General features: G+C 55.1%; 8 protein-coding genes across 8 annotated transcripts; 5 read left to right on the top strand and 3 right to left on the bottom strand.

The window, feature by feature from the left end:
- The first annotated feature begins 1,248 nt into the window (after positions 1-1,248).
- Positions 1,249-4,854, top strand: BAUCODRAFT_273523 (uncharacterized protein). Its single transcript, XM_007682092.1, has 2 exons — positions 1,249-4,452; positions 4,517-4,854. Exons 1-2 carry the CDS (start codon positions 1,346-1,348, stop codon positions 4,575-4,577), a joined length of 3,168 nt encoding a protein of 1,055 aa, XP_007680282.1. The 5' UTR covers positions 1,249-1,345; the 3' UTR covers positions 4,578-4,854.
- Positions 4,855-5,264: 410 nt separating this feature from the next.
- Positions 5,265-8,359, top strand: BAUCODRAFT_77118 (carbohydrate-binding module family 32 protein; the record flags this gene model as incomplete). Its single annotated transcript, XM_007681753.1, has 2 exons — positions 5,265-6,499; positions 6,553-8,359. 2 exons carry the CDS (start codon positions 5,265-5,267, stop codon positions 8,357-8,359), a joined length of 3,042 nt encoding a protein of 1,013 aa, XP_007679943.1.
- Positions 8,360-8,860: 501 nt separating this feature from the next.
- On the top strand, positions 8,861-10,645 carry BAUCODRAFT_38008 (uncharacterized protein). The gene is made up of 2 exons (XM_007681686.1): positions 8,861-10,141; positions 10,195-10,645. The coding sequence occupies exons 1-2, from the start codon at positions 9,158-9,160 to the stop codon at positions 10,582-10,584; spliced, it is 1,374 nt and encodes a 457-aa protein (XP_007679876.1). The 5' UTR covers positions 8,861-9,157; the 3' UTR covers positions 10,585-10,645.
- Positions 10,646-10,669: 24 nt separating this feature from the next.
- On the bottom strand, positions 10,670-11,878 carry BAUCODRAFT_273785 (uncharacterized protein). The gene is made up of 2 exons (XM_007682093.1): positions 11,213-11,878; positions 10,670-11,138 (listed from the first exon to the last, which is right to left on the bottom strand). The coding sequence occupies exons 1-2, from the start codon at positions 11,777-11,779 to the stop codon at positions 10,782-10,784; spliced, it is 924 nt and encodes a 307-aa protein (XP_007680283.1). The 5' UTR covers positions 11,780-11,878; the 3' UTR covers positions 10,670-10,781.
- Positions 11,879-16,777, bottom strand: BAUCODRAFT_273535 (uncharacterized protein). The gene has a single exon (XM_007682094.1). The coding sequence runs from the start codon at positions 16,521-16,523 to the stop codon at positions 11,979-11,981; it is 4,545 nt and encodes a 1,514-aa protein (XP_007680284.1). The 5' UTR covers positions 16,524-16,777; the 3' UTR covers positions 11,879-11,978.
- Positions 16,778-16,992: 215 nt separating this feature from the next.
- Positions 16,993-18,427, top strand: BAUCODRAFT_27377 (uncharacterized protein; the record flags this gene model as incomplete). Its single annotated transcript, XM_007681574.1, has 2 exons — positions 16,993-17,257; positions 17,310-18,427. The coding sequence occupies 2 exons, from the start codon at positions 16,993-16,995 to the stop codon at positions 18,425-18,427; spliced, it is 1,383 nt and encodes a 460-aa protein (XP_007679764.1).
- Positions 18,428-18,680: 253 nt separating this feature from the next.
- Positions 18,681-21,134, bottom strand: BAUCODRAFT_76916 (uncharacterized protein; the record flags this gene model as incomplete). Its single annotated transcript, XM_007681739.1, has 2 exons — positions 18,681-20,130; positions 20,263-21,134. The coding sequence occupies 2 exons, from the start codon at positions 21,132-21,134 to the stop codon at positions 18,681-18,683; spliced, it is 2,322 nt and encodes a 773-aa protein (XP_007679929.1).
- A 278-nt stretch (positions 21,135-21,412) lies between these two features.
- Positions 21,413-22,642, top strand: BAUCODRAFT_51372 (uncharacterized protein; the record flags this gene model as incomplete). Its single annotated transcript, XM_007681710.1, has 1 exon — positions 21,413-22,642. A coding segment is annotated over one exon (1,230 nt), but the record flags the coding sequence as incomplete, so codon positions are not given.
- Between the last annotated feature and the right edge of the window lie 138 nt (positions 22,643-22,780).

The following is a 22,780-nucleotide window of genomic DNA, read 5'->3' on the forward strand; positions in this document are numbered from 1 at the left end:
CACCCAACCGGGTTCCGGGGCCAATCACGATCACGTTGAATGCTATCATCGATTTGTCATGATGATGCCGTAGCCTGATGCTGCCAGTAACATAGCTTTCACTATGAAATACAAACACCGTCATGCAAACATAGCAACCTTGCTGGCGAGCCTCATTCAGACTCGTTAGTGAGACGTGGTAGGGATACTCGATTGGATGGTATTTGACAGCCTTCCTGTGTCTGGTATGTGCTCTCAAATAATCGGAAACTGCATGGTAGCAAACTTCGCAGAGCATTGCGGAAGGCCCAAGATCCTCCGCAAAATGCACTTGAGACTTGTTAATTTGTCGGAGTCTTCGTCTGATTGACAGTATGCGAGTCTTGCGGTCCTCGTTTAGTAGGGCGTGGGGAAAGATGTGTTGTCTCCAAGGTCTACAGACGGTGTTGGAGGGTGGGCTGTTAATTTGCTATTCGCCTGTGTGGTGGTGAGTGGCAGCTATCGTGTGAGAGCGAGTATCAGCGTGCTTGACGATGCCCTACATGGACGTAACAGACGTCGCTGAGTTAAAGCTCTCTACAAGGCTGAGCCGGAGGCCACCCGGCACCCATGCTGCCCGCCTCGAGCTCCGGTGAGCTTTCATGCACGTTCGCTCACTAGCCTGCAGCCCTCAATGAACCAGTGGCGGCCACGCCACGATAGTTGGCATGGTGTGGAGGCTGCATTTTTGACATGCAACCCCAAAGCGTTCCGTTCTGCTCGATGCTGCTCCTCCCTTCGTCCCGCTGCCTTCTGACGGCGTCTAGATGCGTCGAGTCGACGTGCAGATGCTTCTCGCGCTATAGACCTAATTGAGTCTGCCAACCGCCGCCCTCACTGCTCTCTCACATTGAGGCAGCCTCTGGCTTTGCTTGGCTGTGAGCGGAACGATACGACGAGGCCACTGGGGCTGTGTGACTTGAGCGATGAGGCCGCCCTGCTCGAGCATTCCTTAGCGGCGGCCGAATGCGAGCCAATGAGACAAATTGAGTTGGTACGCCGACTGTAGCCGAGATAAGCGAGCGATAAGCTGCAAGATACAACCAGATCTGAATGCTGCGGGTGACAAGTCTTGCGTGTTCGGAGTATATAGTGAGTGACCCAAAGCAGACATTAGCCCTGTCGTACGCATCACGAGTCCGGTGTCCGACGGACGATACTGTGCGAGCCTTCGCGCCTCGCTTGTTGCGTTTCACTCCCCTACCCAACGCCGAACAATGACAAGCTTCTCCGCAATACCCGCCCACAACACCTAGGGACTGCTACTCGACTCAGAATAACTATACGACACACCTTCAGACTACCCTTTGGCAAGAGTGCTGTCGACATGTCAACCATACCGATTGCCACCCGCCTACGGGCACAATGGCTAGCCACACGAAGGCCGCTGTCCTCCCGCTGTCTACTGCTTCAGCAAAGAGCCGCTGCTCGGCCTTCTCGCACACTTACACGACCCTTCTACTCCAGCTCGACCGACGACACTCGCTCCAGCGAGCCGAAAGTCGAGCAGAAAGGTTCCATCTTTGCACCGCTTGACACCTTCCCTCGCCGCCACATTGGACCCTCCGCCATAAGTGCTGAGGAGATGCTGCAAGCTCTCGATCCTCCAGCTCAGAGCTTAGACGAATTCGTCAAGAGTGTACTACCCAGTACTATCCTGTCAAGCAAAGACCTCAAGATCGAAGGTCCCATGCCGGAGTCTGGCTCCATGCCAACAAGCGAAGGCGGCTACTCCGAGTCACAACTCCTCAACCGGCTGAGAGAGATAGCAAGGGACAACAGGGTCTACAAGAGCTACATCGGCTGCGGGTATGCGGGTACACGAACACCGGAAGTCATCAAGCGGAATGTCCTAGAGAATCCGGCGTGGTATACTAGCTATACTCCCTACCAACCGGAGATCAGCCAAGGACGATTGGAGAGTCTGCTCAACTTTCAGACAGTGGTGACTGATCTCACTGGACTGGCGATTGCAAATGCGAGCGTTTTGGACGAACCTACGGCGGCGGCGGAAGCCATGACGTTGAGTCTCAATGCCCTGCCGACCGCTAGAGCGAAGAGGGACGGCAAAGTGTATTTGGTGAGCCATCTGTGCCATCCGCAGACGATTGCAGTGCTGGAGTCTCGGGCGCAAGGATTTGGCGTTAAGATTGAAGTTGCAGACGTGCTGGCTGAAGACTGTAAGAAGGTGGATGAAATTGGAGAAGATTTGATCGGAGTGTTGGCGCAGTATCCGGACACTCTAGGTGGCGTGGAAGATTTCCGTGGTCTGGCGGAGAAAGTGCATCGCTTGAAGGGTACCTTTGCCGTAGGGACCGACCTGTTGGCCTTGACGCTGCTTACACCACCCGGTGAGTTCGGGGCTGATGTCGCATTCGGAAATGCGCAACGCTTTGGCGTGCCATTCGGTTTTGGCGGCCCACACGCGGCCTTCTTCGCCGTGAGCGAGAAGCACAAACGGAAGATACCCGGCCGGCTCATCGGTCTCTCGAAGGACCGTCTAGGAGACCCTGCGGCACGTCTGGCGCTGCAGACAAGAGAACAGCACATCCGTCGCGAGAAAGCCACGAGCAATATTTGCACAGCCCAAGCGCTTCTGGCGAACATGAGCGCCATGTACGCCGTCTACCACGGTCCGGATGGCCTGAAGCGCATCGCGGAGAAGGTGGCGAAGATGGCGCAGGTGCTTGCGAAAGGCTTGGAACAGGCAGGGTTGGAGGTCCAGCAGCCGGTCGCGTTTGACACGGTGGTTGTCAAGAAGCGGGAGGCGAAGTTGTTCGCGGAGAAGATTGCACAATTGATGCACATTAACTTCCGCGTGGTGGATCAAGACACGATTGGCATCACGATCGATGAGACGGTTGGGAAGAAGCAGATTGAGGAGATCTTGCGGGCTTTCACGACGGAGCATATTGATGTTGTTGCGCTTGCGGAAGGGTTGGAAGAAAGCGCTACGGCGCAATTGGCTGAGCCTTTGAGAAGGACGTCAAGCTATCTGACGCATTCGATCTTCAACAGCCACCACTCGGAGACGGAGCTATTGCGGTATATGACCCATCTACAGTCGAAGGATCTGTCACTGGTGCATTCGATGATCCCATTGGGCTCATGCACGATGAAGCTCAATGCCACAACGGAGATGGTTCCTATCACATGGCCAGAGTTCGCCGCGATCCATCCCTTCGCGCCTCGAGATCAGACGAAAGGGTACCTTCAGCTGATTCATGAGCTTGAAGAAGACTTGGCGGAGATTACAGGTTTCGCCGCTGTGTCTCTTCAACCCAATTCTGGCGCTCAAGGCGAGTTCACGGGGCTGAGAGTGATCCGCAAATACCAAGAACAACAACCCGGCAAGAAGCGAGATATCTGCCTCATTCCCGTTTCGGCACATGGCACCAACCCGGCCAGTGCGGCGATGGCTGGAATGCGGGTTGTGACGATAAAGTGTGATGGCCTGACCGGCAATCTGGACATGGACGACCTGAAAGCCAAGTGTGAGAAGTACAGCGACGAGCTGGGCGCGATCATGGTCACTTATCCTTCCACTTTCGGCGTCTTCGAGCCCAATATCAAGGAGGTGTGTGAAACCGTGCATCAGTATGGCGGACAGGTGTACATGGATGGCGCGAATATGAACGCTCAAATCGGACTCTGCTCGCCGGGCGAGATTGGCGCGGATGTGTGCCATCTCAATCTTCACAAGACTTTCTGTATCCCGCATGGAGGCGGAGGGCCAGGCGTCGGTCCTATTGGTGTCGCGGAACATCTCGCCCCTTTCCTACCCGGCCATCCGCTCGTGGCCGGAGTCGGAGGAGAGACAGGTATCGCTCCCGTCTCTGGAGCACCATGGGGCAGTGCGAGTATCCTTCCCATCAGCTGGGCTTACATCAAGATGATGGGTGCCCGTGGCCTGACGCACGCGACGAAGATCACGCTGTTGAACGCCAACTACCTACTGTCTAGGCTCCGGCCGCATTACCCAATACTGTATACCAACGAGAACGGCCGCTGCGCACATGAGTTCATTCTTGATGTGCGACCCTTCCAGAAGAGCGCAGGCATCGAAGCCATCGATGTAGCGAAGCGCCTGCAAGATTACGGCTTTCACGCTCCTACCATGTCCTGGCCGGTAGCGAACACGCTTATGATCGAGCCGACCGAAAGTGAGAGCAAAGCGGAGCTTGACAGGTTTGTTGAAGCGTTGGTGCAGATTCGTGAAGAGATCAGGGAGGTCGAGGAAGGCAAGCAGCCAAAGGAGGGTAATGTGTTGAAGATGGCACCGCACAGTATGAAGGATATTGTGTGCGGGGAGTGGGAAAGGTCGTACGGGATGGAGAAGGCGGCGTATCCGTTGGGCTGGTTGAAGGAGAAGAAATTCTGGCCGAGTGTTACGAGGTTGGACGATGCGTATGGGGACATGAATTTGTTTTGCAGGTGAGTCCGCAATGACTTGGTGGTGTTTGTCTTGGTCGTGGCGATGGAGCTGACTATCCCCTAGTTGTGCTCCGGTTGAGACTGAAGATGGGATGACTGGGGCTGCGGCTCCGATGCCCACTTGAGCTGTCTCTCAAGACACAAACGAAGGGATGGTATGATTACTCAACGACATCCATAAGCGTTCGAAGCGAGGCGTTGGTGGCAGCACTCAACGTGCATTCAACATTAGAACTCAGCGGGACCAGTCGGCTTGTGCAAGACCACAAGGTCGCCGCGCCATGAGCGCAGCCAGCCTGGGCGCCGTGCAGGTTAGTGTATGGGGACTTGCATTCATCACGACTGTTCGCTGCTGGCTTATTGGGTTACTCCGCGATAGCGGGCCGTCTCACGCCAGCGATCCAAGATCGTCAGGCACATTGCCGTAAGCATCTGCAGCAGCTCGTTTGTGCCTACCGTATGCGGTATCGCTGCGGAGACGCACCCCGCGAAACTCTCTTTGCAACGTCATAATCAACCCCGCTTATGCGTCCTCCGCAGTGGTATGAGACGGGTTGTATAATATGATGTAAAGAGAGCGTGGCCGCCGCGTGGTTTCGCGGTTGTCCGTCGTGAGCTTGTTGGTATTGTCGAGCGTTGCCTTGCCAGGAGCTGGAGCGTCTCGTAGCATTGCAGCATCATGGCGAGTAAGTTGAGCCTTCTAAAACTGAACAACTCGTGGCAACCATAACAATCGGAGTCGGCTTGCATAGCCTCCTACGAAGGGAAGGTGCTTACTGACACCTTGAGCAGAAAGAACAGCTTCGTCAACTATGTGTGCGTTGCACTGGCTCTTATTGTCCGCAGTTGTGAAGGCAGCGATATATCAAACCCGCTTCAACGGCACGACATGGGACGATGAGAACTGGCGCATAACAACGACCAGCCTCGTTCAAGGCCAATACCAAGAGCGCATGTCGCTCGCGAATGGCTATCTTGGCATAAATGTTGCGGCAGTCGGTCCGTTCTTCGAGGTCGATACACCGGTCGACGGCGACAACATCAATGGCTGGCCCATGTTTGATCGGAGACAGACGTTCGCCACTATTGCTGGGTTCTACGACTCGCAGCCTCTTCTCAACGGAACGAACTTTCCGTGGCTAAACCAATACGGGGGTGAGAGTGCAATCAGCGGTATCCCTCATTGGAGTGGGTTGCACCTGGCAGTTGGTGGCGAGGTGTTGGATGCAAGTGTGCCTTCAGATGAGATTTCTGGCTTCAGCTCGACAGTCGACTTCGCTGCTGGAGTCATGACATGGCATTACACCTGGTCTCCAAGCAACGGTCCGGCGATCGATGTCGACTACACTATGCTTGTGCACAAGTTGTACGTCAATCAAGCTGCAGTGCAGCTCAAAGTCACAGCCTCAAGAGACGTGAATGCGTCGGTCATCGATGTGCTTGACGGAGACTGTGCAGTGCGGACAACGTTCGTCGACAAGATGTACGAGCCGGTACTGCCCATGATCTGGACCGCAGTAAGTCCCAATGGTGTCAGCAATGTAACAGCATACGTTGTCTCTGCAATGGTAGGCGACGAGTACTGCGACTCTGGTAGTCGGATGAACTACACCATGAGTTCGGTCATTGGCGGCAACAGCTCATCGATTGCGCAAGCGATGAATGTCTCGCTCATAGCCGGCCAAACTAGCACCATTACCAAGTACATTGGTGCAGCATCTTCTGATGCCTTCGCGGACCCGGCAAACACTGCGATCAATGCGACCTGGCAGGCTTCACACGAAGGCTTCACTAGCATGCTCGAGTCACAGATTGCGGAGTGGGCCAGCATCATGACGGATGACAGTGTCGATAGCTACCATTTGAGCAACGACACGCTTCCTGATGATGCGAATATACTGGAGCTGCAGATCACCGCTATTACGAACGCATACCATCTGCTGCAACAGACGGTCGGCACCAATGCAATCAATGCTGCAGGCAACAACACCTTGCTGGCTGTCAACAGCATCGCTGTCGGTGGGTTGGGCAGCGAAAGCTATGCTGGGTGCGTACGGCTTCGTGGCGGCTCCGACGAAACGTAAGCTAACGATGACTTAGTCAAATCTTCTGGGACGCAGAGGTCTGGATGGCACCTGGCCTTGTAGTCGCTCACCCAGACGCAGCAAGGCAGATAGCGCTGTACCGCGTTGAGAAGTTCCCACAAGCTCAAGCTAATGTCCGCGACGCGTTCACTTCCAGCTTAAACCAGACAGGCAGATTCTCACCTGACGGTGCTGTGTATTCTTGGACAAGTGCACGCTACGGAAATTGCACTGGCGTCGGACCATGCTTCGATTACGAGTATCACATCAACGGTGACATTGGGCTTGAGTTCTACAATTACTATGCTGTTACTGGCGACACGAGCTTCTTCCAGAGCCAGCTGTTCCCCATCTACCAGGCTATCGCACAGTTCTACATCGACATTCTTACATTGAACCAGACCACCGGAAAGTACCAGCTGCTCAACGGCACGGATCCGGACGAGTACGCGAACTTCCAGACTGATATCGGCTACACAATGGCCCTGATACAGACCCACGTCAACACCGCGAACGTACTTCGCCAACGTTTTGGCATGGAGCCGAACATGAACTGGAGCTCGATTGCTTCGCAGATCAACATCCCAATCGATTACGACGCCAATCTCATCCTCGAATACGCTACGCAGAACAACACCATCTCCGTGAAACAAGCCGATGTCATCCTCGTTGACGACTTCTTAGACTTCCCGAATCCGTACAGTCTCAGCGACTTGGACTACTATGCCGGCAAGCAGTCTCTCAACGGTCCGGGCATGACCTACGGCGTGTTTAGCATCGTCGCGAACGACGTCAGTCCTTCAGGGTGCTCATCGTACACGTATGATCTCTATGGCTCCCAGCCGTACACTCGCGGCCCATGGTTCCAATTCAGCGAGCAGCTACTTGATGACTTTACTGCTAATGGTGGAACGCATCCAGCGTACCCTTTCTTGACTGGTCATGGCGGTGCACATAGAGTTGCTGTATTCGGCTACCTCGGTCTGCGCCTTATGCTCGACTCATTCAACGTCAACCCATCGCTTCCGCCGCAGATTCCGCAGCTTGCGTACCGGCAGATCTACTGGCAAGGGTGGCCGATAAAGGCTTTCTCGAACCAGACACACACCACATTGACCAGGCTGCCGACTCCGCTAGCTAGTGCGAACTCCACCTTCGCCAACTCTTTCATCCCGGTCACTGTCAGTCTGAGTGGCGCATCGCTGTCTGGAAACACTACGGTGTACCAGCTTCAGCCGAATGGCACGATTACTTTGACGAACAGGCAAATCGGCAACATCCAAACAGTGCCCGGAAACATCGCACAATGCCAGTCTGTAGCATCGCCACAAGATTACGAGCCTGGCCAGTTCCCGCTTTCGGCTGTCGACGGCGCGGTCTCGACCAAGTGGCAACCAACACAGTCGAATATCAGCGCGTCACTGACCGTAGAGCTTCCGGAACCATTCGTACCCATCACAGCCATCAACTTCGACTGGGCACAGCAACCGCCAGTCAGTTACAGCGTCACATTCTCGAACAGTTCAGATGGGTCGTCCGGATCGGTTAACGTAACCAGCAGCAGTAACATCACCATCTCGAGTCAGTACGATGCAGCTACAGCGTACGTGATTGTGCCGTACATGTCGAACTCCACGAATGTCACCCTCGCTTCGCCGGTGTACAGCGGGCGGTATGCGACGCTGACGATCATGGGTAATCAAGGCAATGCTGGCACCCCGAATGAACTCAATGGCACGGGTGCGAGCGTGGCTGAATTTGCGGTCATTGCTGCGAGTGGCCAGAATATGATGAAGCGGGCGGTGAGAGCATGGGTAGCGTAGGGCCCCAAGTCGTTGGAGTTCGTGGACGCTCCCTACGCTGGCAGTGGTAGCATCAATCGGATAGCTACTAACAGTGCCGAAGGAGCGACTGAGGCCTCATTGTACCTGTTGAGACAACATGTCAGACTCATGTAGGAAAGGTTTGAGCTGGGGCCAAGGTGGTTGTCTTCCTTCGCTGGAGATGGTCACAAACCTCCTAACGCCGGATATTCGGCGGATTGGGTACGAGTGTACTGATGAATTATGAGAAACGGGACTACTCTAGTGAAGTAGCTGAATCTATCCATTTGCGCCGGACGTTCATGGCAAGGACAATCGTGTCTGTTCTGGCAGTGTGTCTTTCCGTTCGAGGGTTAGGTTAGCTTGCCATTCAAAACTCGGGGAGGCGTTGGACTGCGGCTCAAACTCCCGGCAAGCGGGAGCGCCTCCGACGACGAATGCCGAACGGCTTTTTGATCCGAGAGCAAACCTTCATCTTTCGTTTTCTCGCCCCCGTCACTTCATCGATGCGCAACGTGCCCAACAACGCTTCCGGAGCATCCGAAGTGGACTGTTCAACTGGCCCTGAGATGTCAGTAGGCGGCCCATTGAACGTTTTTGCCGTAACATGAATCCGCGTGGTTTGATGTCATTGCTACTACCACGTCACTCTTGCCATTGAGTACATTAGGAGAGCTCTTCTTAGGCCAGGTAGGATGCTTGACAGTACCTACTAAACCATTTCACTTGCCTCTCTACGAACTTTCTCTTCTCACGTACTTCCTTCCTCTCGTGTCCGCAAGTCCTTATTGCAGAAACATGGAGTACTATCACGACACCTGGAAGCTGGGACTGCAGCCTGAAAGAAAGCTGAAGGTGATCATTGTTGGCGCTGGTATCGCTGGCCTCTGCGCTGGAATCGGCTTGAAGCAGTCCGGCCACGATGTTACTATCCTCGAGCAAGTGCGAGAGATTGCTGAGGTTGGCGCTGGCATCCAAATGGCACCCAATAATATGCGCATACTGGGTCGTTTCGGCGTGCTCCCTGAAATTGCCAAGCACTGCAATTATCTGAAGCGCAACTCTCTTCGGCGGTGGCAGAATAATGAAGAGCTAGGCACTGCGCCTCTCATGCCCGCCATCGCGGAGAAGTACGGTGCGCCGCTTGGTGTGATCCACCGCGGTGACTTGCAGCGGACTTTGCTTGCAGAGGCGAAGAAGGCTGGCGTGGACATCCAGACAGACCATAAAGTCGTGCGTGCAGACCCCAAGTTCGAGGCGAGAGTCCAGCTCAAGAATGGCGAGTGGGTTGAAGGAGACTTGATAATTGCCGCCGACGGCATCAAGTCCGACATCAGAAGGCAGATTGCGGAGTACCACAAGCACGTCGACCACGCCAGCCCGACCGGTGACGCCGCATACCGCATTCTCATTCCCAAGGAGAAGATGCAGCATGACGAGTATGCCCTTGAGCTTCTGAACACGGACGTGGGCATGCGGTGGATGGGTCCCGGCGGGCACATCATGGCATACCCGATCAAGAACAATCAAGTTTACAACATGGTCTTGCTGCATCCGGAGCGACCGCACGTCGATCATCATGAAGGCGAGAGCTGGACTCGGAAAGGCGATAAGCAGGAGATGATGGGCTTCTACAAGGAGTGGTGTCAGGAAGTCCGCAACTTGTTGTCCTACGTACCAGAAGGCGAGGTCATGGAGTGGACGCTCAACTCGCATAAGCCTCTACCGAGCTGGGTGGAAAACAAGGTGGTGTTGATGGGTGATGCGTGCCATCCAATGCTTGTAAGTTTCGTTTCAGTCCGAACTTGCTCGATCGATCGCTGACTCCTTCCCAGCCCTACGTAGCCCAAGGCGCAGCCCAAGCAATCGAAGACGCCGGCGTCCTGCAGGCCGTCCTCGCCAAATCATCAACCGACGTCCCGCTAGCACTCCAAGTCTACGAAGAAGTGCGCAAAGCGCGCGGTGAAGCGGTCCAGGGCTCTGCCGCCACAACACGCAGAGCGCTTCATCTACCTGACGGACCGGAGCAGCAAGCGCGCGATGACAAGATCAGACAGGCTGCGAAGGGTGAGGGAGAAAACCCGGACCTGTGGGCGGACACCGTCTTTCAGGAGTTTATGTGGGGCACGGATGTGATGCGTGATACTATTGTAAGGTGGCCGGAGTATAAGGCGAGGGCGGAGGGCACGCATTTGCATGCTTTGGCTGCGGTGGCGTACACTTAGTTTCTCTGTTACTCGATCGTAGGCTGTTCGAAACGCTTTGTAGAAGGGTTATGACGCGCAAGCAATATGTGCGTGGGTTTGACACTTCCTTGCTATCTGTCGTTCGCTTCGCGCATGAAGGTTTCCATACTGCCACCATGCCTGCAATCCAACATACGTCTTGATTACAGCGGGCTTGGTCTGTGGTGCGATGTGCCTTATGACTGGATGGTGTCGGTGGAGGTGATTGCATTTTCGACACGCCTCGACATCGCGGATGTCCACTTCCCCGCGGCCTTGTGATTGAAATTGTGGGAGCCGCGGTACGCACAAAAGACGGCCACGTTCGCAGACTGAATCGGGCAGACTTGGAGCTGTGTCATGTACCTCTCCTCCTCGGCGATGCGTTCTTGCCGCCCACTGCTTCCCTGGCCACCGACGCCTCCATAATATCGCACGAAGCAGGTGAATTGTTTGAGTCCCCGCAGCTTGGTTTTGATCACCTTTTGGAGCGTCTTAGTGGGAGTGTGGTAAAGGAAGCCGTTGGTTATGACAATTGACTTGATGGCGTAGGCCTGCAGAGTGTACATGGATACCGTTAGTCATTGTGTCAACGGCAGCTGAGGCGCTCCACACTGTAGTTGCCTACCTGAGCTGGTATCAGCGCTTGCAGGAACGGCGCAAGGGATACGATATGGTCAAGGGAGAACGTGCTCGTTTCGTACGCCAGAAGAGCTGCTTCCCAGTGGATTTGATGGCAGGAGGCAAGGATCTGCAGCGGCAAGGCCCTCTGAATGATTCTAGACCGATAGAGAAGCTTACACTTGTTGTGTCGGTCGGCGTAGCTGTCCAACGCGCGGAAACCCACGTCCCTGTGGATAGTGCTGATGCGCTGGGCTTCCGCCACATCATTGGTCGAGGAGCAGCAGATTGAATGATGAACCTTCCAGGTGCCTTTGACTTTCACTGCCTCGATATGAAGAGTCTTGCCAGCAAGTAAGATGCCCCAGATACGGTTGCGCACTTCTGGAGGGAGACGCAAGAGTGGCGATTTTGTCGCATTTGCCTTGTAGGGCTCCTCGCAGGCTTTTGAGACCTTCTTGGCGGCGAGCACCTTCGTCGGCCGCCGCTTCTTAGGTGCTGCTGCTGGCGATGGTAGAGTCACTGCGACTGACTCCTCTACCACTACCTCCTCCGTCTTCTGTGGGCGTGCCATGTTACTGCAGGAAGATGATGAGTATGTCTGGACAAAGTCAGGATGTGAATTTGAACTTCCGGAAGTACAGAGGATTGCAAGTGGGCCTTCGACTGTTTCCGTGAAGTAAAGTATTGATCAAGTGAGAGCGTCAAGTGAAGTTGTCACGTGAAAGCGTCGAGTGAGCGGGTAACCGAGGAAGGTACGAGTTGATACAAACTCAAATACTCGCCCGCCTTGGCGCCATCGTACGTCTAAGGTTCTTCCTCTCCTCCGTATCCTCCTGTATAGGCAGCGTCCCCTCCTGGCGCAACTTCTCCAGATACCGCTTGCCAAACTGATATCCAACCTGATAGATCTCGTCAAACTTCCCAAACTCTAGCGTCCCATACGGCTCGATCGGAGGCCTCATGTACCGGCATCCTGGTATGTTCTTGGCCCGCTCCAGCGCGTCCACACTGCTGACGTACGCCAGCCGCGCTTGGATTTCTGATAGTGTAGGCGGATTCGGGAAGGTGCTGAACGGGTTCCATCGGTTGACTGAGGCCCAGAAGCCGGATAGGCTGTCACCGTATGCCTGTGGACTGTCGTCGTCAATCGCGCCGACGTCGACTGCGAAGATTATCTCAGCACCAAGGGACTTCATGTGCGAGACGGTGAGGTTGTCGGTGTAGCCGCCGTCGAGCAGCATGTTGCCTTCGTCGCACATTGGCGGTAGTAGGCCAGCTAGACTCATCGAGGCGCGGATGTACCTCCACACATACCCGCTGGTGTGTATCTCCGAGCGTGACCGGCTAATATTAGTGCTGTTGCAGTAAAAGTCCAGCCAGAAGTCTTCGATCTGGCTGTCGCCAAAGGTCTTGAAGATGCCGCGATTGAACTCGTGGCCGGTGGTGTAAGAGGCCGAAGGATATGTGACGTCGAGCACAAAGCGCCAGACGCTGCCCATCCGACCAGAGAACTTCTTCACACGCCCATACATCGGGACCACGTCCGCATCCTGGGCGTACACAGCGCCAATGAATGCGCCTATGGAGGTTCCGCCGACCATGTCGATCGGTATGCCGGCCTCCTCCAGCGCACGAATGACGCCAACATGAGCAAGACCACGGGCGCCACCACCGCCAAGTACGAGACCTACCGACCTTCCGCACAGCCGTCGAGCAAGCCGGTGAAAGTCGCCTTTGAACGGCGTTTCCGCAGAGTAGAGCGGAATCTGTCGCACTTTGCGAGAGGTATATTTGTGAAGCTCGGCTTGAAGAACTTGCACATGCTGCTTGATTGTGTTACCGAAACGCTTTGGTCGAGCATGCACCGGCTCCTCGGCGCTGCGGAACGCCATCTGGACGTGATGATGGCCACCGTTTACCCAAGGCCGATTGCGAAGCCATGCTCGTGTAGTACCTGACGCACAATACCGCTCCGCATGTAGCAGGACCAGCTCTTTGCGGGCCGTTGTTTTCGTGGTCAGCAGAAAGCGCTCGTATTCGCCGATGGCGGCTGAGCCTTCGGCAAGACCAACAAGATAGATGCAGTCCGCCTGGCTTATGCACGTCTGTGTCCACGGCGACTTGACGCTTGTATCTGCGACATATAACACAAGGCTGTACTTCTCTTCCAAGTCTGCCAGATATTGGGACAGCTTCAGCTTCCCCATCCTGCTGAATGCGTGCCTGCCTAAATGACTGAGGATCGAGGACTGATTAAGCGTGATAACGCCGCCCGTTGCGCCAATCTGAACGAGCGCAGCGTGCAGCTTATTGCCAAACTCCATGATCGGCACTCCTGTCGTACATGGCACGATCGCCACGGTGCGTAGATTGACGGTGGATGTCACCTTTGGACGGGACACGGCGAGCTTGCTCTCCTGCGCTGCCGGCTCAGTCATCGGATTCTCGATCAATGCTCGCATCCGTGAGGCGATGATCTTTGACACCTTTATCGTAATACCCGGATGCTCCTGAGCCAAGCTATTAAACAGAGTCTTCGGGAACTTTGCCAGCTCCGTGTCACGGATCGCATGCAGCGTACCCGGACGAGCAGACTCTGTAAGCACTTCGAGCTCGCCGACACTGTCGCCTTGGCCGTATTCGCCAACGACTTTCATATCGCCGTCTTCACTCTCCTGTATTGCCCGAAGACGACCGTTGAGCACAATGTAGATAGCATCGCTCTCTTCACCTTGGTGATAGATCGCTTGGCCCGCATTGACCTGCACCCACTCTAGCGCAAAATCAATGTGCTGTATCAGCTTTGGTAGCAGGCTTGTCAGACGCTTGGCCATCGTCAGCAGTACGATTGGATAGCGCTCGACGATCTTTTCTACAGCGTTCCGCGGTAGGAAGCCCACATAGACATCCGTCTTGGCTGTGACATCAATAAACGAACGGTATGAGGATACAGTGCCAAGGTAGCCCGCCAGTCCGCCAGGCTTGATCAGGAAAAGGCTTTGTTTGTTGGCTGTAGACCTCGCGTCCCGAGAGCGGGAACGCGAGCCAGGTCGGAGCTTGTCGCTCCTAGGTCGTAGCATATCTGGCACCGGTACCCGCGAAGGTGCACCCTTCGTTCCTAGGATGTCCATGTTGCTCTCGTTGCCGTCTACGGCAGCGCTTACATCGAGGAAGCCATCAATGATGTAGTACAGGCCCGGATTGCGCTCACCTTCCTCAACGAGGACGGAGCCCTTCGGGAAGTACACGATTTCCACTTCGTCCCGCAGATCCTCCAAGATGTTCACGGAGCCATTGGTGCTATACGCGGACATGGAAGCTATTGAGTCGGAGTCATCTGCTGAGCCATCGTAGAGGTCCATCAAACCAAAAGCATTATTGAAGACGGCACTCTGACGCTTGGGGTCATACGACACTAATGCGGGTGATTGCGCGGCTGATGGCTGATTAGTGACGCCAACCTTGTGTGACAGACCGACCGCTTTCGCCATACACTCGACGATGGCTTCACGGAAGAGGAGGTCTTCATCCATTGACTCCTGTCGTTGCATGTGTGCTCGCGGGGTCTGATCAATGTCGAATTGCTCGTGATGCGATCCGTGGACCGGAGTGAGTATGTCGCCATTGACCATCTTGGGCGCAGAATAGGGCTGAGAGAATGATCCAGCATTCCGGCTCCGTCCATTAGACCGTGCCGCATGCATGTTCGTGAGTAGATCGCCTGCGCTGACGCCATGGTACTCGACATCAGCTGCCTTCGCTTGCGTGTTGCCATTCCGAACGGCGAAGCGTGCTTTCGCCGCTGTGCCTCGCCGGAGACTACTACTCGTTCGTCTTCGCTGTGCAATCCGGGGGTTATGCAAGGCGATGCCTTTCGAACCGTCTTCGGGATCGATCCGTTCTTGCTCCTTCCGGAACTTGTCCTTCAGTCGCTGTAGCGCTTCGCCACGCAGGAAGTCCGGCAGATCGTACGATGTGTACTTGTCCATCAGGCGTTCAGTACGCAAGACTTCGCTCGTCAAGCCTAGGTATGCGTGTCCGGTAGCCAGCGTTACGCGTTGGAGTCTGGTCAAGATAACCTGAACAATTTGTGCTGTGGCCTTCGGGTACATTCGCGTAATGCGGTGGAAAGCACTTGCTGGTATGATGGCAATGGTCGTGTCCACGGTTGCTCTTGCCACAATATCCGGATGAGCAGAGTCTCGCTTCCGGTGCCGCCTTGGGATGTAGCTATCTGTGCGAGACATGCTCGGTCGGAAACCTTCGGTCGGCTGAAGGTGGTTCATGTCGATAGGGCCATCAAGATTGAGGGGCGGTGGCTCTTTTGACAGCTGCTTCTGCCTCGGCGACGGCCGTGACATTCCACCAACAAAAGGGCTCTCTGCACCCGAGATAGGAGTGCTTGAGCCGTCAATGTGAGGGAAAGGGAAGCGACTGTGATGCTTGAAGTTGAGTACGGAGTTGCTTGTCTCAAGAGCAGGCTCGTCTTCGTCGTCGTATCTGAGCTTGACTGTGTCGGTGAATAGCGCAAGGATCGAGAACAATGATGACATAGGAGCGCCGTTCTTCACTTCCGTGAGCAATTGATAGCTTCGGTTAGCATTCGGCCGTTCCTCTGCGATGTCGTCCTCGGGAATCGCTGAATCACCGCTGCCATCCGGATCCGAAGGGCGCCTCGATTTGACGAAGATCTGCACCAAGCCATCCACGACCAGACAGAAGCCTTTCTCGTCTTCCAGTAGCAGTGTCTCACCTGCAATGAGCCTCTTCGTTTGCATCGTCCGAGTAAGCTCATGGAAGACCGGCCGCTCCAGGTACCCAAAGACCTTGATAGCACTCAAGAACTCATCGAAGTAGTTGGCGAGCCCAGGCTTGCTGTCTGCTTCTTGCGTGTCCGGGAAGATCTCGATCTGAGGGTCCTTCATCTGCGGCTTGGGAGGCAGTCGAGCGTACATGTTCAGAAACCTGTACCGAACAAACCACGCAACCGTAGACGCAAACAACAGCAACATCAGCAGAATGGTCGTCATGTTCATGGTGAATGTCAAGCTTGTTGACAGGAATCTGAATAGCCATCTCGGGAGTGTTAGGGTGACAAAGCTTATGATCCAATACAGAAGGCTCGGTATGAAGTAGACGAGACGCAGAAAGAGACCACCAAGCATGCCGAGAGTAGAGTCAGGCCCAGCGTGAGCATGTAGAGCAGCAGTAGGATCCGTACCTGCGCCGGCGAACGAGGCTGTAGCCGTATGCGCTAGAGAGGTACTGAGGTCGGACAAAGCCGCCGGAAGTGAGGCCGTCTGCATGTCTTCCATCTCTCACGTGGCTTGGGATCTGTAGCTGCCTCGACGGCCACTGCATCCGACACGTTTTCTGGACCCTGCCAATGAGAGGGCGCCAAACGCCCTGCTGCAAAGGTCAATCGACATTTCCTCCGCCTCATCAGCTCGAAGGCAGACCACAACGGCAGAGTCACTGTTCGATCTATCCGCAAAGCCTATTGGATAAAACTGATGAACGGCTTCCGGATTACGATGGCGTGGAGTTTGGAATATTGACGGCCCTGAGAGACTTGACGTTCGACTCTACGCAAGCCCAAGGCAGCATCATCCTGCCTAAGGCATCCAACCTCCTGCCTTGCGACCGGAGCACTTCCGCTGTTCACGACTACTGCTCGCGTGCTGAACAAATGCACTTCACTTCCAGGAACACTCTCTGCTTACACTTCAACAACTGGCTCCAACTCCAAAGTAGCGTGTAGTCTCGTGTGATACTGCACTCGTCATGTCGTCCAGCCAGCGCCCTGAGCGTGTGGTACACCAGGACTACATCGCGCGAATACGGTACTCGAACGCTCTACCACCGCCCCCAAATCCGCCGAAGCTGCTTGAGATACCAGGCACCGGTCTTGCAGGCGGACAGTACACAAGCGCCGCATATGCGTCAAAGCTGGCGAGAGAGCAGCCTCTTAATATCGAAGCGGATGCAGAGCTCGGCATGCGTATTGACTTGGTTGGAATACCAGGTGTCTTTGATGGAGACGAAAGAGGTATGAAGAAGCGCGGTGGCAGACTTCTTATGTCTGTACTAATACTGCCCAGCTATCTCCGTGCGACCGAATGCGCAGATACATCCCGCGGACAAGCAGTTACTCAAGCCGCTTTCTGCGCTTGGAAAGTCGAATGCTTCTGCCGGCGCCGTATCGTTCCTTCGAAGAACCGAATACACGGCGTCCTCGAATGTTCAGCAAATGGTGTCGAACACTTCGAAAGACATGATGCGCCTGCGCAACGATCCGAAACGGCGCAAACCGAACAATCTCGACAAAGACGATCCGGTAAACATCATCCGCAACATAGTCAAGGGCTTTGATCTCGCATATCCAAGCGATGCGTACAAAGGCGACGACAGCACTAGCAATATCCGAGGGGCAGCTGTCACCGACGCAGAGGTCAAGGCGTGGTCGAACCCAAAGCACCCGACTAAGCCTGAACTGCAACTGCTCGATAGTTATCCAGTCCTGCCCGATCTCGAAGCACTTCCGACGAGCGGCTACTACATGGTCGCCAAATTCATCTCAAATCCACTTGGAACGGACGGCTACGACCAGCGTCTAGATACGGCCATCCTCCGACCAGTCGACGACCCGCAAATGCAAGCTGAATACCAACGACGCCTCGCCGAATGGGATCCCAACTCTGGCAAGCCGCAGCCCTTACCAGAGTACGAATACGACTACTACGTGCCTTCCGAGGTTTCCGCCGTCCGCGGCATCAAGCGCAAATTCGACGTCAATGATACGGAGAATGACGACCCGGAACTCTACACCGACGACACTCCCGAGGGACGAGCATTCAAGTACGAGCGTCTACGTACCTACGAGACGTACAACCAGCACGGCAATGCGACGGATCTGTACAACGACTCCGTCGCACTGGCGCTGCACGATACCGAAGGCGATGTCGGCACTACTCCGGGAGCGAAACAGAGGCTGGAGAAGGCGGCGTATTATTACCCTATCATCCAGCGGACGGCGATACGGCCGAAGCGGAAAATTGGAAGGCAGGCGGTTACGCAAACAGATGAGGAGAGGGTGGATGAGATTAACATTACCGTTGTTAACTTTACAGAGGAGGAGCGGGCAAGGGCGTTGGAGAAACAGGCGGAGCTGGATCCGAGTTTAAAGGGTGGTGCGGCTATTGTTGAGGCGGCTGCGTAATGTCTTCCTTATTTATCTGTGCTTGAGCGGAGGCGGTTGGTCTGGCGAGTTTCGATGTTAGCGCGGCGTTTCGGTAGGAAGCAATCACCGCAGCGGGATAGAACACATGGGGTCCGAACCATCAAAGAGAGCTTCGCTCAACTTGTATCAGCGTCATATGAAGCGTCGGTTGTTGCAAGAGTGCAGCATCCATAGCGGACAGTATCTACCTGCCACGCAATGAGCCGTACAGGCGCATTCTCTACACTGCATACTATACAATATCCAGGTCATCATCATCGTCATCACCCAAACCCTTGACGTTCAGTTCCCGCACCCCTCCACTCTCCCGCCCAGGCTCCCTCAACCCCTTCTCCGCCAACATGAACCTCGCTCGCTTCTTCGAAGGACTTACAGTCCCGTCTCGCGACCGCGCACGGACGGCGGGATTTAGCTTCGTCTGTCCTTTCGCCGGACTGCTTCTCGATATCTCTTTGGGCTGCAACAGCTTCGCGTTCCGCGCACCGCCCCAGCCTACCGCGTCTCGACCTGTGGTTGTTGACAGTGCGCCGAGGCCGAAATGCGCCTTTCGGTCTTTGGCCGGACTCATGTGGACGGCGCTGGCGCGGTTGGAGAGCAGCCCCAGCTCAGCGGCGGAGGGTTTGGCGAAGTAGGGCGTATTTTCGTCCATAGCATCAGACGGCGGTGCGGCTTCTACGTGGTTGCAGGCGCGCATGTACTCCGCTCCAACGCTCTCGTCGCTTTTTGGTAGAAGCTTCTTCAGCTCCTTTTGCAGCTCGCGTTCTTTCTCCGCGGCGGCGATGCGTTTACGACTCATCTCCGACCCGGTGCGTTGATCCAGCCATGCCTCGCCTTCTGCGTCGAGTAGAGAAGCTGCGGAGCGGCCCATGCCTGTATTGACTGTATACAGTCTCCCGCACTCTCGGTCAACAGTCATGCCGCGTTTGTATTTCATGCTGCGGTCGAACTCGCCGTCTCCGAGCTCCCGGCTGTTAGACTTGGAACTCGTACCGCCGTGTCCACGCCACATAGTGTTGACTTCCATCCTCGACTTCCGCTGCTTCTCAATGAAGAGGTTTAAGTGGAACTCGCAGATTTCGGTGGAACGTTTATCAACCCACTCGCCGCACTTTTCGCCGTCCTTCTTGACGCTCGTGCAGTAACCTAGATCGCGCGCGACACCAATCTCCATGACGCAGTCCTCGGAGCTGCCTAGCTTGAGGCTGAAGCGGCCGCTCTGCTGGTTACCCTTGGGTGGAAGAATGGCTGGGTTGAGAATTGCAAGCAGAGTGCCCGGTGTCAGCTTCCAGAACTGATCGAAGGCTGTGCCGAAGAGGAAGCAGTCAATCTCCCACTTCAGGTCGCACAGCTTGAGTACCATGAACTTGTTGCGAGGTGCGGTGGCATCCTCTTGCGGCCTGCCCTCGTCACTGGTCTTGTGCTTCTGTTTCTGATCGAAGGGCGATGACTTGGAGGCTAGAATGGCGAAAACCACAAAGTCGGACTCGCAGTCAGGTGGGTCGTAGTCTGGCGCCTTGACTTCCTTTAATAGGCGAGGAAGCATGTAGATCTCGTTTTGTTCCACGGCGCGAGCGACGTCAACGTGTGGGACATGCCGCTTGCTGAGATGGATTTCGGAGAAAGGATCGTAACTCGCGGCTGAGGCTTGCTTGAGCTTTGTGGTGGAAGCCAGTCCCAGACCACTATCGGCTCGGTCGAGAGTCGGCTCAAGTTCGGCGCGCTGAAATATTGTCGATGGCTCAGCCTGCGACCTGGGCTTGGGTTGTGGAAGTCGCACAGAGTTGCTCTTTCGAATGGCAGTATGCTCGCTCAACCGAGCACTTTGTGTGCCACGAGCGGATGATGGTCGCTTGCCATCGGTTGCAGGTTGCTCGCGCCGTGTTGTATCACTTCGTAGCGGCGTTTGTACTTCGGGCTTGAAATCGAAGGCTTTGCTTCTTGATCGCTCTATCCGGGCGTACTTGGCATCCTTGACGTCCGCTTCCGTCTTCGAGGCGCGAAGTCGCTCGTTAAAGCTCAAAGGTGCATTTCGCGGGTCAGAGCTGGCTACAGTATTCATCACATCTGATCGTCTGCTCTGTATGCCGTCTCGGGGCCGCTTTAAAGACACATTTTGCGCTCGTGGAACGCTGGCCAGGCCTAGACGTTTCCGAGCCGGTGAAAGCTGCTCAATAGGTGCTGCTGGACGTCTGACAGGCGACGTCGGTACTTCGACGTTCGGCTGCTCAGCTGAAGGCTGCTCACCTGGGCGCGGAAGGTTTCCACGAGCAAGTATATGCGGTCGATCCGCCAGATTTGGCTGCTTGCGCACAGCAGAGTTCACCCGCCCATCAACTTCGGCAAGCTTCTTCTGCTTCTGCTTTCGTATCTTGTTTAGCCGCAGTTCCAGCTTCACCTTCTCCAGCTCCAGCATGGCGTTGTGCTCCTCCTCGTCCAGGTCCTCTCTGTCCGCCATATCCACGTTACTATCGCCAGAGAGTGCTTGGACCATACCGGCGCTGCTCAATGGCCGCTTGACTGGCGAAGGTGAAGGCGACCGCTCTACGCCCGTGCCTGTGTGGTCTTGCCACTTCTTCCGGCCGTTCGGGGATGACAGCAGCGCCTGGAAGGGAGACTTTGGCGGCCATAGAGCGGCGGCCTTGTCTGGCGATACCTTGGCCCGAGGAGATTCTCGGACAACCACCATTTTGACTTCATCCACTTCCCCACTAGCAATGTATCCTTGTTTTCCGCAACGTCCTGAATGTCAACAGAGGCGCTGTTGCACCAACATGGGGTCGGGCCTGCTCGATGTGAAACTGCCAAAGTGGTTGCGGGGAAGTCGCGTCCGCAACGCGTCTCCTGCAGCACGGACCACTTGCCATTGAACATCGTTATTCGTTTGCTCGCGACAATGACAACGACAAAGACAGTTCGGAAGTGATTGACTTGGAAGTCATGAGGACTAGAGCGAAGAAGACAACAGCCTCGAAGGCGCAGCCACAGTCACAGTGGCAAGATGATGACAATCAGCCACGAAGCATCCATACTCTGGACATCAGCGAGGACGACCCACCGAAGCTGTTCGTATTGCCCAAGGACCTATCAACAGATGCGCGCATCATCAGATTGCCACATCCCGTGAATGCGAAACCCTGCCGATACCTTGTCGATCCCAGCCGTGGCTTCTACGAGTTCACCCGGGTTGCTGGGCCAAGTAGAGCGTGCCACAGCTGGTTACTGGCGCCTGATTATTCTGCGGATGCTGCGGTTGAGAGCGAAGGCAATGACAAGGCTGGTTATGTGTTTCGGCAGCCTGAACTCCTTGTGGCAACCCCAATTGACCCTCTCTTCGTCCTCCTACCAGCGTTATGGGGAGTCGCGACTCAAGAATGGAAGACGTTAGGAGACTGGCTGTCAGATTACCCGGGCTATGAAGATCTGCTCGCTATCCTACGATCTGACATGAGTGGAGCGATCGAAATTTTATTGAACGACCGAATGCGAGCCGTTTGCGATATCCTACAAATGGGATCAGGCGAGGACACCCTTTTCAAGCTGAACGTCTTGATGCTTGCCGATATCGTATGGAGCAAGGCTGCGTCAATGGGCAAGGTAGGCTTGCCGTACAGCATGGAGCAGCACTTTGTTCGAAAAGCTTTGGAATTGCCGGAAGTCAGCGTGCGACGAGAAGATAGCACAATAAGCGCTGTACAGGAGGGGAGGAAGGCTGCCGACAGCTCTGTCATACAGATGACCTCCGACGCTGCAGAAGAACGCGACGTGCAAGCGCATGGGCCCAAGTTGCAGAAAAATGTTGAGCTAAGCGATTTGCTCCGCTTCCGCACCGCCATCAGATATCTTTGCATGAACTACCTCCCACCGAGTCTAGAGACGCGCGTGCAGGCCATGTACGCCGATCGAACGTATACACTGCAGCGGAAGACGGACTTGACCCCACTGGACGAGCATCTGGCGCGGATCATGAGACTCAAGGCTGAAGCACATGCGTTGCGCTCTATCAGCGACAACATTAGTCGCAAACGAGGTCTGGATGATGATGAAGCGATTGAGAAGGCTGATGCAAGGAAGCGGAAGAAGGAAGAGGAGGAGGCAAAGAAGAAGAACGTCAGTCAGGGCGTGAAAAAGCTTATGAAGGCTGACACGAGTGGTATGCAGAAGATGAGCTCGTTCTTCGTGAAGAAGGAGGTCAAGAAGTCAGCTATGAGGTAAAGGATGCCGATCGTGTCAAGCGTAGAAGTGAGCTGGCTCTCAAGTCCACGTCTAGACGCAGTTGGCTGTTGATACCCTACGTCAGGCGACGTACATTTACGCCTCAGAGAGCGGGCGGTA

This window comes from Baudoinia panamericana (genome assembly GCF_000338955.1).
Source record: "Baudoinia panamericana UAMH 10762 unplaced genomic scaffold BAUCOscaffold_12, whole genome shotgun sequence".
NCBI classification, from domain to species: Eukaryota; Fungi; Ascomycota; class Dothideomycetes; order Mycosphaerellales; family Teratosphaeriaceae; genus Baudoinia; species Baudoinia panamericana.